Below are 14,901 nucleotides of genomic sequence, written 5' to 3' on the forward strand. Positions count from 1 at the left end.
TTATTTTTCGCCCCACTTTGCAGGGCTTCATCAGGGCTAAAAAGATACAAAATGATACTATGATAAGATACAATGATAGGAATAAAAATACAAAGATAAGATACAATGAAATTTTTGTCTTATCTTTGTATTTTTATTCCTATCATTGTATCTTATCATAGTATCATTTTGTATCTTTTTAGCCCTGATGAAGCCCTGCAAAGTGGGGCGAAACGTATATTTACTATATCATTATAAAAGTATTTTTTGTAATTTTTTCATTTTGTCCTCATAACTTTTCATTATAAAGTGATCTGTTCCATCAAAATGAATGTTGTCCTTTAACCTTATAAATGACCTTTTAGATCAGTAGTAAACCAAATATACCATTAAAATACTTCTACAAAAATTTAGATGAGAAATATTGGTAATATTTTTTGCAGCAATCATGCATTGTGTATGCATACATCTGTAAGCCAAGATAGAATTGGTTAATACTGCTTTTTTTCTTATTCCAATTCAGTCAATCAAATGTTCTTAACCACCAAAAATCCACTGAACTCTATCTTCTTTTGAAATAATGGGAGCACCTCTCTATTTCTTTAAAACGGACCTATTATCTGGCATGGAACACCCTTCTGAACAAGGAGATACTGTCTGCTTAATGGTCAGTTCCTACATGTCACGTTTCTCTTGAAAATTTCAGCAACTCCCCAGCCTAGCAAACAGATTATCAAAATAAAACTTAAACATAAGTTATAAACTATATTTAATCTAATAGGGTGGAGATGGTAAAAATTAAATATACACAACAAATTTGTCAGAATTTGCTACATTACCTCCCATTTAGAGTTGCCACATGGCAACAATTGGTCATTAAGGGTTAAGAGTAACAATTTGAGAAAGGGGATCTCCTTATTCTACTCTTTTTTTAAATTGAAAAGAACAGTGAGCAATCCTCTTAACTTAATACAACTTCCTTACTGTCATCCCTATTCAGCTAATTCAGGAAATAGTACTCCTAGACTTGTATATAATTTACCTGAGCCAGTATTAGTGCTGGCCTGTATTAAAAAGAGGAAACGGAGGCTATATTGATAACAAAAAGTATTGACATAGTGAGATTTATTGACATTGGTATGATTGGTTGTAAATACTCATGAAAAATGCTATTAAAAATAAAAAATATACATAAACTGATCTCAAATAAAATAAACTTAAACAAAAAATTTTAATCAACAATTAAATCATAAAAATTCACAGGCAAACAGATGATAAATTATAGATATCAAAAATATGTGGGAGTAACACATGTCTTCCTTCAATAAAACAGCTAAGTAATAAATAGAAATAAAAAACAATAACATTCATATTATTAATCATAATAAAGAATTTTTTTTTAATAAAAGATAAAAATGGTATTCATAGGATTGCTATTTAAAATAGATACCAACAGCCTCACTGTTTTATCACATAAACTAATAAAATATCACTCAAAGATTTCAAATCAAAAATCATTTAAGGAAAAATAAAATTATACATTTAAATAGTATAAATAGACTCATAAACGAGAAACTGTTTACAGAACTGTGATAATTATGGCCAATTAAAATAATACAGTTTGGTAATTTTGCTAACCAGCATAAATTCATAAACATTTAGAACATTCTCAGTAATAAAGTGAAATACATAAATTTGCATAAAGTGAAATACACTTTAAACTTAACAATATAGTTTATTAGATATCCAACAACTTAATATGTGTTTATATATTTCGATGTCAGCTGATCGAGTAGATATAACAGCTGATATTATAGATTGAAATAACAGCTGATTAAGGCTGTAACTGTGTGTGTGTGTGTGTGTGTATATATACATGTATGTATGTATATGTAATTATTAAAATTGAGCAGTTTCAGAAGGGAATGCATAGAATTGACATAAAATATTAAATCATTAAAAAGCATATTGTATAATCTAAATTCATACAGTTTAAGTTATCTATAAATGTAACAATATATGATTGACAATGCAATTGCAATTAAATTGGCATAAAGTTGAATACAATTCAAACTTAACAACATAGTTTATTTGATATGTAACAATGCATCAATCATAATAACTATCAAAATATAATATATAAATATAAAGACTTAATTTATCAATATTTTTTAAATATATTAAATTAATTAAAAAAATTATATATAGCTTTTTATAAAGATTTTCAGTAAATACCAAGGGTTAAAAGATTTTATTCGATAACTACATAACATTAAAATATGTTATATTTATGTTTACAGTTTTTAAAATAATTTTGTTGTCAATTTAAAAAAGAATAAACGAGTTAAATAAGTTACTTCAATTTATTTGTATTGTAATGAGGTGTAGATAGTTGACCGTAGATTAATGATTGGAGAAGTTTGTCGGGGAGTGCGGTCAGCAAAGAACAACTAATGAGGTGTAGATAGTTGACCGTAGGCCTACCTTCTACGCCATAACCCCTGATGAAGACCTAAAATTCAGGTCGAAACGTCGGCATAAAATAAATAAATATGGTTTTGTTTATTTATGTTGTTCTTTGCTGACCGCACCCCCCGACAAACTTCTCCAATTATTTGTATTATATTTTGACCGCAACCCCCAACCATCTTCTCCTCATATAAGTCATTCACAGTCAACTATCTCTCATGATTAAAAAAGAATAATATTGATAAACAGATAAATATGATAAATTTTATTTTATCATAATATTTTATACATAGGCAAGTGAAATTAAAACTATATAAATAACAATGTTCATAATAGAATACTATACTGTAAAATAATAAGAAATATATCTTTGGAATCCAATTTTTAAAAAGTCCAAGTAAACATAACAATAAAACACATAGTTCCTAAACAACATACAAACTTTAAATAACTATATAAAGAAAATTGATTTATTATTACAATGAATTGTACATTTCATTAAATTGAGAAATCACAAATCAAAACCATCTTTCATTATCAGGAATCCAAGCACCAATAAATAACCAGAAGTTCCAGCAAGATACTAAGAGAAGTGACAGTAAAAACACAAAAAATAGGCATATTACATGCAAAAGTATTCAAGCCAACAGTTTGTATTACATCATCTACAAGATGATCATGCTAGCAAACGATATTTTTAGAAAAGCTGTTTTAATGTTTTTGACCCATTATAAGGCTTTGCCTTTCAATTTAGAGCTTTTTCTTTCGACTAATAAATTAACTAGAAACTAAAAGAAAATATAAGAATCAAATCAAAAACTAAATATTTTATTATAATTGATAGTCGAATCTAAACCTGGTAAATATAATTGAAGTAATAACTTAGTGGTGACTGAAATGTATCTGTAAAGTTGTTGGAATGCATAATGAATAAATCGACAATAAAATAAAGTTGTGATGTAGTTCAATCAATCGAAGTATGCGTGTGAATAATGTAGGTAGTATTGGCATTAATTAAAGCTCTATGTATGTTAGGCCTTATTTTACTAAATCACAATGCGAAAGACTAAGAAAAAATGGTGATGTAAAATAAACCGATTTATAAGCCTCCTTTAAACAACTGGAAATTTTGCATAATAATAATAATTGAAAACACTGACTTATGTAACAGAACATTAACAAATATCAGCATGGTTAATGAACAATACACTGAATAAGAAAACAAAACAAAAGTGCATTTAGTGTTTTACTAACAAAATAAAAAGAAAATATTTAGTAATTTTGACCATTTAAAATAACTGGCAAACAAATTATAGATTTTAAGATCTTAAAAAACTTGCAGCCTCACTGGTTTATTCTTGAAATACTGACTGGCATTTTTCATGTGAAATTTCATCAATAGCAGCAATTATGCCAGTGTCATTGCTCGCATTCGTATCTTTAGAATAAACATATCTGTTTCCATGAATATCTGTTATTTTTCCACCAACTGATTCCAATATTGCTTCAACAGCACATGTATCCCAGCGTTTCAAACCCTTGGATGGAACAATGTAAGCATGAGCGATCCCTTCAATCAACATTAAGGCCTGAAAACCAAATAATCAATTATTCATTATATTCTCATAACTATTAATCAACAAAATTAGTAAGTGTATGATAGATAAATAAATATATATATATACATAGTGGGCCCTCAACTTTCGCACATAATTGGTTCCTGAAAGTGTGTGCGAATGTTGAATGTTCGAAAGTAGAGAGATGTAAAAAAATATGCATGTTTCTTCAAAATTTATAAAATCGCTTATTTCTGAGCATCAACTCTGTTATTTCAGCCCACGAGTCTCCAATATTATTTATTCCGTTCCATATATTATAATTTTTCCAAAAACCTGTTACTGTTTGTCCATCTTACCTGTCAGTTTCCTTGATGGCCAGTTATTATTACCTCATATAATATTGTTTAAACGTAGCTATCACTGTTTGGTTCATGGGCTGTATGAGGTAGGTAGTATTGGAAGGAAGAAACACAACATTGATTGCGGATATAAATACTGCATAGATTTTGGGTGTTCTGGAGCATTGTTTTAGATAGTAATGCTTCAAACTGTAAATTATTATTTTTGCAATATTGTTTACCCATACACGAGAAATACTGAGTAAACCAATCTTTAAATATTAACACAGTAATCCAGTAACTTTTATTTGATTTCCATTTTGGATAATAAGGAAATAAATTCTTTTGCATCTTTATATGCATCGACTGATCTCCAGTGAATTTAATATCATATAAATGTTAAATTATATACAATTAAAAGAAATAAAATCACTGAAAACTCCTTTGCTGCATTTTTCAAGTTCAACTCCAATTTAATTTCTTTATTTATTATATTGTTTCAGATCTTCATGAGGTTCATTTTTTTAAATTGTTTTCTTATAAACAGACAATTTTAGTAAGTAGATGAATTAACATTCCCCAATAATGTTCAATTAAGAGAAGTTTCACTGTAAAAAAACTTCTAAATGAAATTAAAGATCAATTAGAAGTAAAATTTTAAACAAAAAATTTTTGTTTAAAAAAAAAATCTTAAACATTGCCGTTTATAAATAACATATTTCAAATCTGGGATTAAAATTGTTCATACTTTTAACATTCACCATACATAATGTAAATTCTGTGAAAATAAATCAAATAGAATTAAATTAATTTCTTTTTTAAAGTTTACCTTATGTCCAGCACCACCAACACGGACGATTCCATCAGGATTTAACCTTACAAGAGCATCTTCAAGCAATTTATCAGAATGACTGCGAGTAACAGTCACAATCAATTTATCCTTTGGAGCTGGTTTCAACTGAAATCCACCATAACCAACACCAATTATAGCCCAAAGTGTACGTCCTTTAACTACACCATCTTCAGTATAATATGGTTGATGTATTACGCCGCATAGAGGTTTACCTTTGACAGCTAACCCGATTAACACTGTGACATGGTCCAAGAAGCCTAAAAGTATTTAAATATGAATAAATAAATTTTTGAAAAATACCCAACACTTTATTTACACATATATATATATTTATTTATAAAGTTTTAAACATACAGATAATTTTCCTGATGCCTATTTTTCATCAAACCTTTTTTTTTTTTTTTTTTTTTTTTGAGTAAATATTCAATATGATAAACATGAAATATAACATATTTGGTTTTATATAAAGTGCAAATTTTTGTTTGAGACAGATTTGTTTAGTAGTTATAAAAAAATATCTTATATTTGGTTTTATTTGAAAATTCTGATGAGGATTTTAGATAGTTAATAGTTCTCTTATTTTAATATTTGTCTTTCTCTTTTTGCTCAAACGGATCAATTTATAATCTTCTATCACTAAGAAAAATGAAGTATGTGAAAATAATTGAGGGAAACGGGTATGATCAATAAATTTTATAACAAGGTGAGAAGATGCTATCAGGAAAGAAAGCTAAGTTCCTTAAATGATTTTTGGCTACAATATCCTGACAATTTCTTACCTATCCTGATTTTATTGTAATTATTATTTTTTTAGTTCAAAGGAAAATCACCACTTAATTGCCATATTTATCAATATTTGTTCTAATTAGCTTTAAAAAAAATTAATAATTTGCTGTTTAATATATTTAATCACATACCTTTGAAATTAATAATTTAATAGAGCATGAATTTCTTTTATTTCAGTCTTTGAATTTTTATTTAATTTTTTTTTTAATTTGTTTAAAACTTGATTTTGAATCGTAAAAATTTAATTAGAACTAAAAAGAAAATTTAAATTATAACAGAATTATTTTAATGGAAATTCCCATTTAAGTTTCATTAAAGGTTCGACAAAGCTTCTAATAGTGAATACAAAAGATGAGTACTATTTAGGAGTTAAATATATTAAAAAACAAATATTTCCAAGAAAACTTATTTATTAACAATGTGGGCATGAAGGAAAACCATTTATTAAAAATAATATTGTCTAAATAGTAAACCAAATGGAGTGCCAATAATTTATTCTTTAAATCACCAAGAGAAGCATGAAAAGCAGGGTGGGTATTTAACGCTATTCAGAATATATTATTTTTAGTTAAATATTTTTCATCAAGTCCATAGTCAATAAAAAAGGTAACTTGAATACATTACTAAAAGTAACACTAAAGACATAATGTGCTTCATTATAAGTATTAAATTTCTATGGGATTTGGAAGAAAAGTAAGGGATATATCAAAAAAGATCCATATAGGTTGAAATGAGGAAGAATTTCTCACTCCTTAAGAGTAATAATAACAAATAGATTATTGGAGAATTCCAAGGAGTTGGAAATCTTTTTTTTTTTTTTACTTAACTGTTAAATAGCACTTACAGTTTATAAATAAAAAAGGAGTATATCTTCTAAAACAACAAAATAGCTCATACATGGCTTTTGACCTCCTCAAGCACCTCACTCAAGATCAGTCAAAGCTCAAAGCATTCTGCTGACCAAAAAAACGAAATACTTCAAGCACAGAAAAAAAACCCAGCAACACTGATATTTTATCCAAAATGGATATTGATAACTGATTAGGCAGCAACAGAGAATCAGATCCTTATACTACATGAAATTCTATCTGCTAATACTTTGATAAACACATACTATATTTACGAATAATGTATACCTTCAGTGAACTCCCTAGTGCCATCCAATGGATCGACCCACGCCACAATCTGAAACATTTAGCAGTAGAACATTAAAGAGTTCTGGAGCTAATAAATAATTACTGTAACCATCACTAAAGAACAAAAGTCAGCGTAAAATAACTGAATCAGAAAAAATAAAATAATCACATATTGGGGGACCACTTAGTTTAGCCAATTTTTTTTTTAATAGTAATTCTACAATCTGAAAATATTGGATGAGTCCCAGCATTCATTTCAATGGGCCCCAGGAATCGAGAAAAAAAACTTATTTTATATTATCTAAACAATTTTTTATATTATTCTTTTCTAACTTTTATCTGCATGGGTTTCATGGTTATTATATCCCATTCAATATTCTTCTTAGTGTAGATTAAGATAAAAAGATTGCCGATTGTATTAAATGAGCATAAATGTATAAAAAATTATAAAAGCAAAAAAAAAATATATTTTTATGAGAAAGCAAGTAAGATTGGTTTTTGACTTCCTTTAAAACCCCCCTAAATTTGAATATCCATAAAAATAAAAATGAGAAAAGTTTGGACTAGATTTCATGGAGAATTATTTTTTCTACCAATGCCTATTCTTCATGTAAACATTCATAACTCCTCAAGATTTAGCCAAATCCAATGTAACTACAACTGCTGGAAAGCTGAAGAGCTCTGCTCTTCCAACTCATATCAATACTTTTAAGATTTCACTCCTTTTAAGGTATTGGTTTTGTTAATTGGAGAGGGAAACTAGTCCGGCAATTGGGTTCAGTAGTCCGTCTTTCCAGCCCCTGACGGCTTCATTGAAATTACCGTCATGTAATAAACAAGGTTGGAGTGGCCAGATTCATTTCTTGGGACAGTTGAGAAATAAAGTGGGAATCAAACCCACAATGTTCGAAATCAAATACTCTGCGACCCATGCCCCAATGTGCAAGGCTAGCACATTCCTCTTCCTTGAAGGTAGAAAAATAGTTTCAAATAAGAATTTCTAAAACACTATGTTGTTAGTCCCGGAAGTGCCCAGGCTTCCATGAAAGTTGCGAAAGCAATCCTGGGACAAATATATGTATTACTTAGAAGCAGTTAAATTTTTAAAATAGTAATGTAAGAATATATATATTTTACAGTATTAATAGAGGAAATGATATAATAAAAAATGAATTCCAATGACCTGAGTGCAAAATTATTGTAGAGGGAAGTTTCAGGTGGTCTGCCAGGATCTGGGATTGCCCTACCACATAATGTGCAAAGAAAGCACTAACTTAACCAATATAGATCTAATATTAAAGACAAGCTGTTAAAAGATAGAAATATTTAGTAGTAAAGGTAATAGAATATAATACTCAGTGCAATTTCTCAAAGCTTACTTTCATAAAACTATTTTCACATCAGAAACACTCTTATTTAACACTTTATTTTAAAATTAAATACTTTTAAAAAGAGTTTTAACAAGATAACTTTGTATCTCTCCCATTTTAATTACAACTAACTGACAATTTAGAATCAAATTAAGATACTCTATCTTAAGAAATTATTAGTATATAAATCATTATTACTCATACTAACATCTTTATCTGTAATTTCATAAAGACTAGATGGACAACTAAGAGACGTAATGAAACCTGGTTCATCTTTAACAATCCATTCACTAGGTACAGAAGCAGTTAAAGGAATATCTTCTTCCCCAATAATTGTCATGCCAGGAAACTTTGAACGCAGTGTCTGTACAATACATTTTTGGGCTGACCTGTCTGCTTCAGTTTGAGGGTCATTAACACCCTGAAAAAATAAAACAACATTATGTAATAGTAAACAAGAGGTTATTGTACATTTAACTAAGCATTAAAATTGCTCCTAAAATTTATAAAACATACTTTTCTGATTTATTAAATTGTCTGTAGAAAAATAATAAATTAAAAGAGATTATACAGAAGTAAGACAAATCGTTACTTTGTTCCTAATAAAATAAATATATCAGCAACAGAACAAGATGAATAAATAGAAACCAGATGGAGATGGAACAAATCCAAAAAAAATATTCATGAATTCAGTATTAATGGCATTCACTAAAATGATTTAATAATTTCAACTTAAATTGTATGATTATACATAAAAGTTTTCATTGTTAAACTTGGCCAATTCACTATAACATTGTCAAGTAGAAAAATATATAAAATTGGTTTTCACAAAATTAAAAAATAAACTAGAGTTGATAATATCCCATTAGGAATATATATTTTTTGTTGGCGTTATAATGGACTATAGAGATCTTTGGCTGCATGTAATGGTCCCAGGAACACAGGATATACATGATGAAGGTATGTATATATATATATATATATATATATATATATACTTTTACAAATAGCAGTTTGGCACATCAGTGTACACACTCAAACCAAGGTTATCAGATTAGTTGAGTATTTTTCACAAAACTAATCTAAATTTTCCCCTAAATCTACTAACTTTAAACCCTTAATTTTGAAGCTAAATTTTCTATTAACATAACCAAAATTATCTCCCTTTAATAAAACAAGAATAAATGATCAAAAATGCACTTCAGGTTTATTAATCTTTCTTATACTACTTTCATTCATTATATTTAATACTACCATTTGAATGATCATATTAAATTAATGATACAAGCAAGTTTTAAAGATTAAGAAATAAGAGATGATGTCAGAGATAAACATTTAATAAAAAAAAGAGAATTTAAAATTATTAGTTAAAAATTAATTACATTAAATATTGAACATTTAATATTGAATATTTTTAATTCTGTTTAAACACTAGTGTATGGCACTGTGACATTAAGAAAAGGGATATTTGGACATGGGAACATCTTTTAATGAGCTCCTTACACAGAACATTTAATTTCTACGTGTAGAATAAATTAATAAAAAACAAACTCAATCTGTAAAACAAATTTTTCCAACTCATTCAAATTTTGAGTTTGTAATAGGAATAAAATGGTAAACACAATTAGCACTTAATAAAAAAACCTAAAACTTTCTTATCAAAAACATAAACACAATAAATTTTTTTCATCTCAGAAGAAAAACAAAAAACATTAAGTAAAAAAACCCTAAATTTATGAGGAAAAAACACAATTTGGCAACCCTGGCTTGAAAATCTAATTCAAAAAATAGACTCTTGGATTGGAATTTTCCAATAATTAGCAAATTAAAATTATTATCTCTCGTTTTTAATTTTCATTCACATTATTTATAAGTTAAATTTTGTTTTGACTAATACCCCTACTGTTTTAAAATAGAGCCCAAATCTGTTGACATTTTTTTAAAATGTCAGTCCTGTAATGTAACAAACTGATAACTACTCAAATTTTTTACTGGTTTATACTACCTCCACATATTATATAATATACTGCACTCCAAAAACCTTTTAACTGGAAAAATTTATAGGTATAATACCAGATTTATTTTTTTAAAGAATAGTTCCAGAAAGTAATGTTCATCATATTTTCCTTTCTCTGAACCAAACTAAAGGACATCTTATGACCTTCAAGGCCTGGTTTTTGAAGGTTATATAAGAGCGAATGATTTATCATTATTATTATCTGTTTTTAAACGACAAATAACTAGCTTTTATATACATACTTATGATTTTCTTTTTCTTTTAAGCCCCTCTTTCACAGCCAATATTATTGCGTCTATTGAAATATGCCAATATACTGACTGCCTTAAAGATATTATGTTTTGAAAATAATACTGACTGAAATAAAATATACTAAAATCAAAATGATTTGAGTTTTATTGAAGTTCTTTCAATATTATTGTATGTATGAGGGGTATATTAAGCTATATAAAATACGTCTTTAAAAATCTGAGGTCCGAAGTGTATGTCGTGGATGGTCTGGTCATGTCAAATAACGATTACAACCTTTTATCATTACTTCTTATCAGATGATAAGATCATATGATAATTGATAGCAGAACAAATGATTGTTTTTGTTCGATCCTATTTTAATGGAATAGCCAATACAACAAGAATACCGAATTCATTATCATTCATATTCAGGAAAAAGAAACAAGGTATATCTTCAGAGAATGCAACATTATAAATGACATAACATGTGAGGGACACCATGAATAATATTGACCGTGTAAGAGAGGCTCTAGTCTATCAGTGGTAGTTGAGGAGAAAGTAATAATATCGAAGATATTAGGACAAAAAATAATGAGTAAAAACATATTGCTATACATAGGTCACAGTTCTTGCCAAATCATACAATAAAAAAAAGTCTGTAAATACTAATCGGCACACCTAAATGATATGTATACGAGGACCTGTTGCAGATTAAGGATTAATATAACCATTAATAATATATCCAGGTAGTAATCAAATTTGGTATAGCTTAGTCTTTAATGTGTATTTTGGTATTGTAACATGAAGAGAAACTAATTCAAGTCTTAATGAAATTTTATTGCAAAAGTTATTAATTCACAAAGTATTACATTGTTTAGTTTTTTCACTAAGATGATATTACGGCAGGATGGCCAATTATTAAGCCATTCTCAAATCTAAAACAACCCGTTAGTAATCACAATAAAAATTATTAAATTATGTTCAAATATTTTTCTAAATACATATTTCTTTAAGTAACAGTTTCAATGTACTATTCAAACATGATAGGTGGGCTAGTACTCACAAACAAGCTAAATAATTATTATTACTACTTCAACTGAACAGCTTTAGATGAAGAAACATCTAACCATGGTCAGCAGCTGACTTCCTATAAATACAAACCACTTTATGGTATCATGTAGTAACCAACAACAATGGTTAATAATTTTCACTATAGACCTACTCACCATGATAGAGTAATGCATTAGAACTCGGACCTTTCTATAAATCACTAATTTCATTTTTTTCCATTAACCAAGGATTTATCATACCGAGATAAATTACTATTGCTAACCGCATTAATTAATGATCCAAGGGTTTTATGCCTCTATACAAAAATAAAGAAATGAACAAACTATTGACATGAGGAAATTAATTACTCCTTTTTCTACTCATTAGTCAACTATAAGAATTTAACTATAAGATAGTTATTCATATTCTAGAAGAAAAATATTCATAATGTATGTATAAAGTAAATACTGATTATAGGTCTAACTTTTTTTTTTAAAAGGATATCAATCTAATTATTTGCAACATTTAACAGTAAATTCAAAACTAAAACAGAACAGAAAAAGGGATAATGTGATAAATGGTAAGGAAAGATTGATGTAGTTTTAAACAATAAACAATAAATTTCAAAGAAATAAATCTACTTATTAACTAGACATTTTAAGCAATAATTTATTAAACTATAAAAATACAAAAGGGTCAGGGAAAATTAATTGTTATAAAATGTTGGTTGGTACTTTATAATATAAACCCAGACACACTGACTCAAAACTAACAACTGTCGAACAGAGATAGAGAGAAGTTTAATTAATAATTAGAATTTTACTTTGAAACTCAATATAAACTGCAACTTTAATTTTTTAAATCAAATAAGAAGTTAAAAGCCTAAAATCAATACAGTTCAAAAACATTATTATTTTTGTTAAGTTGAGACCTTCACCTACCTTAAGAATAGATTTGGAATTCACAGAAACTGTTTCTAAAATAAAGACAAACAATTAAGCAAAAGTTACATAAACATTGGGTAAAACACTGATCAAAGAGAAGGGTAAATTATTAACAGTCAAGGTTACATAAAACATTCACTTAAAATACCTTGAATGTTTTTTGGAAATAAAATCAATCTATCACAGCATTTATGTCGACAAATAAATATAAATTTCAACATATAACAGATAAACACACTATACTTAACAATAGGCATGATAGAACCACTTTGGTATGAAATATAATGTTCCATATTTTATTAAATTTGCTAAATCAATAAAGGTCATAAATGAAAGTTATCTAAATTTCATTAACAAATATAATTTTTTTTTAAATAGGAAATATATATTTACCTTTTCCACTATACCTAAGTCTCCTTTAGTCAAGACATTCTTAATGATTTCTCCAGCTTTAGAAGCAGCGGCAACAGATGAAGCCAAAGCACGAAGGATGGTGGGAACAGTTTCACTCATTTTGATGTCGAACTGAAGACTAACAAAACCAGGAAAGCAATAAAAGAGTGCGTTATCTAAATGAAAGGATTTGAACTTCAAGGTTTCCCACGAACTAGTTCCAAAGAGAATATAATTCTGCGAATGAGCACTGTGTCCTTCGTAAAACAACATTCAAGTCACTTCCTTGTAAGGAAAGATAACGACGTGTTTTTAGAGTTTAGTACCAAAATTGTCAAATGAACTACTTGTATATCATTCGGGTAATGATAATGATTTCATATAAATGATAATTTCAAACTAAATATTCTCTGAAGCGGATATTATCCAATTCCACTCTACAAAGGTAAATTGACGTTTTCTTAGATTTTCTGTCAATGGGATAATTATTATTATTTTATAGAAATAATCTTTGCGTATTATATTTTTTAGTTCATATAATTGAATTTTAAAGAATGAGATGGGTTATTTTAAGGAAAGAGAGAGTAAAACATATATATCTATTAGAAAAAAAACAAATTCCGAACCAAAACTTTTATATTTGTAAATGAAAACTTGCAGAAAAGAGGTTATTTTAAATTATTTTACCCGGCATGAGTGTCCTACTTTTTTGTCCCCTAAGAGGTGTCCCGTGAGCATTTAGCTCATGATAGACGATTTGTACTATATTTTTTAAATAATTGGATGTGATGACAAAAATCTTTACGATTATTTTCAGTTTAATTTGAAATTGTAAATTGTAGCCCTTCCATCAGGAGCTGAAGAATCCAAATTTCGTAAAAGATCTAAAATCTTCTGGCCTCGGCTCATGATTTTAAATAAGAAACGCAGGAGTGGCCAAGTGAGCAAAATTCTCAAATAGGAAAACAAAGATATCATGTTAGGAGCGTACTGGTGAGAGAAACGCTCATTCTTACCATTGCGAGAAGGCCAGAGCAAAACTAAATCGAGTATAGGAGGGGAAATAAAATATGGAATAACATAAACAAGCGGCAATAACAACCTCAAAGGGTTAATGCAAGGTAGACGAAAGAGTAAACAAAACAGATGAAATACTAGGAAAATATAGACCTTTATTTCCCAACATGAACAAAATGCTCAAGGCTACACCTATCCCGGGTTAAACATCTGGTTATAGGTATCGCAGATTTAAGGAATAGGAAAAAATACTTATTGCATAAGCAAACTGCAATCACTTTACATCGCGAATTATTATAAACTATTTATCACAATAAAACATCACACGAGGACTAAGTCCTGCATACTGTACTATGGACGAGAGAGGACCAGCTGATCAAACGATTATTTAACGAGAAAAATTGATTTGATAAATACTTTCAATACCATAGAAAAGTTTTTAGGAGTGTATGGATTGAAGTCCACTAAGAATTTCATAAGAGGGCAAAAAGTGGAGCAGAATGAATCTGCGCTCCTCCTCCCCTCCAAAAATATGACGTTCCATCCTATGGCAATATAATCTACAACTTATTTAACCGAACAGCAGCGGAGAGCACCAGTCTCCAGACCTAGCGGGTAACAAGTGTGAGTGGAACCATTTCCAGAGCTTGTATGAGTAAGGAAAGGAAGGTGGAAGGATGTTATAATAACTACTACAAAGATAATTAAGTATGAAGTAGGGCTCATTGGAGCCCCGAAGGGACTCAGACAAAGACCTGA

At 28.4% G+C, this 14,901-nt stretch overlaps 1 protein-coding gene across 2 annotated transcripts in view; it reads right to left on the reverse strand.

Annotated features, from left to right (window-relative positions):
* The window catches only part of LOC106685678 (3'(2'),5'-bisphosphate nucleotidase 1), a 28,537-nt gene extending 15,195 nt beyond the window's left edge, over window positions 1-13,342 (reverse strand). The window contains exons 1-5 of one of the 2 annotated variants that reach the window (XM_014428491.2): window positions 13,126-13,342; window positions 8,699-8,911; window positions 7,121-7,169; window positions 5,175-5,455; window positions 3,820-4,037 (exon numbers count right to left, since the gene is read on the reverse strand). In XM_014428491.2, the coding sequence (XP_014283977.1) occupies window positions 3,820-4,037; window positions 5,175-5,455; window positions 7,121-7,169; window positions 8,699-8,911; window positions 13,126-13,245 (881 nt within the window). In that variant the 5' untranslated portion in view covers window positions 13,246-13,342. Of the gene's footprint in view, window positions 1-3,282; window positions 4,038-5,174; window positions 5,456-7,120; window positions 7,170-8,698; window positions 8,912-13,125 lie in introns of those variants that run through there. The other variant, XM_014428490.2, reaches the window with a different exon arrangement.
* Window positions 13,343-14,901: the final 1,559 nt, after the last annotated feature.

The sequence above is a fragment of the Halyomorpha halys genome, unplaced genomic scaffold (genome assembly GCF_000696795.3).
Source record: "Halyomorpha halys isolate HHAL.00 unplaced genomic scaffold, Hhal_1.1 Scaffold724.1, whole genome shotgun sequence".
In the NCBI taxonomy this organism is placed as follows: Eukaryota; Metazoa; Arthropoda; class Insecta; order Hemiptera; family Pentatomidae; genus Halyomorpha; species Halyomorpha halys.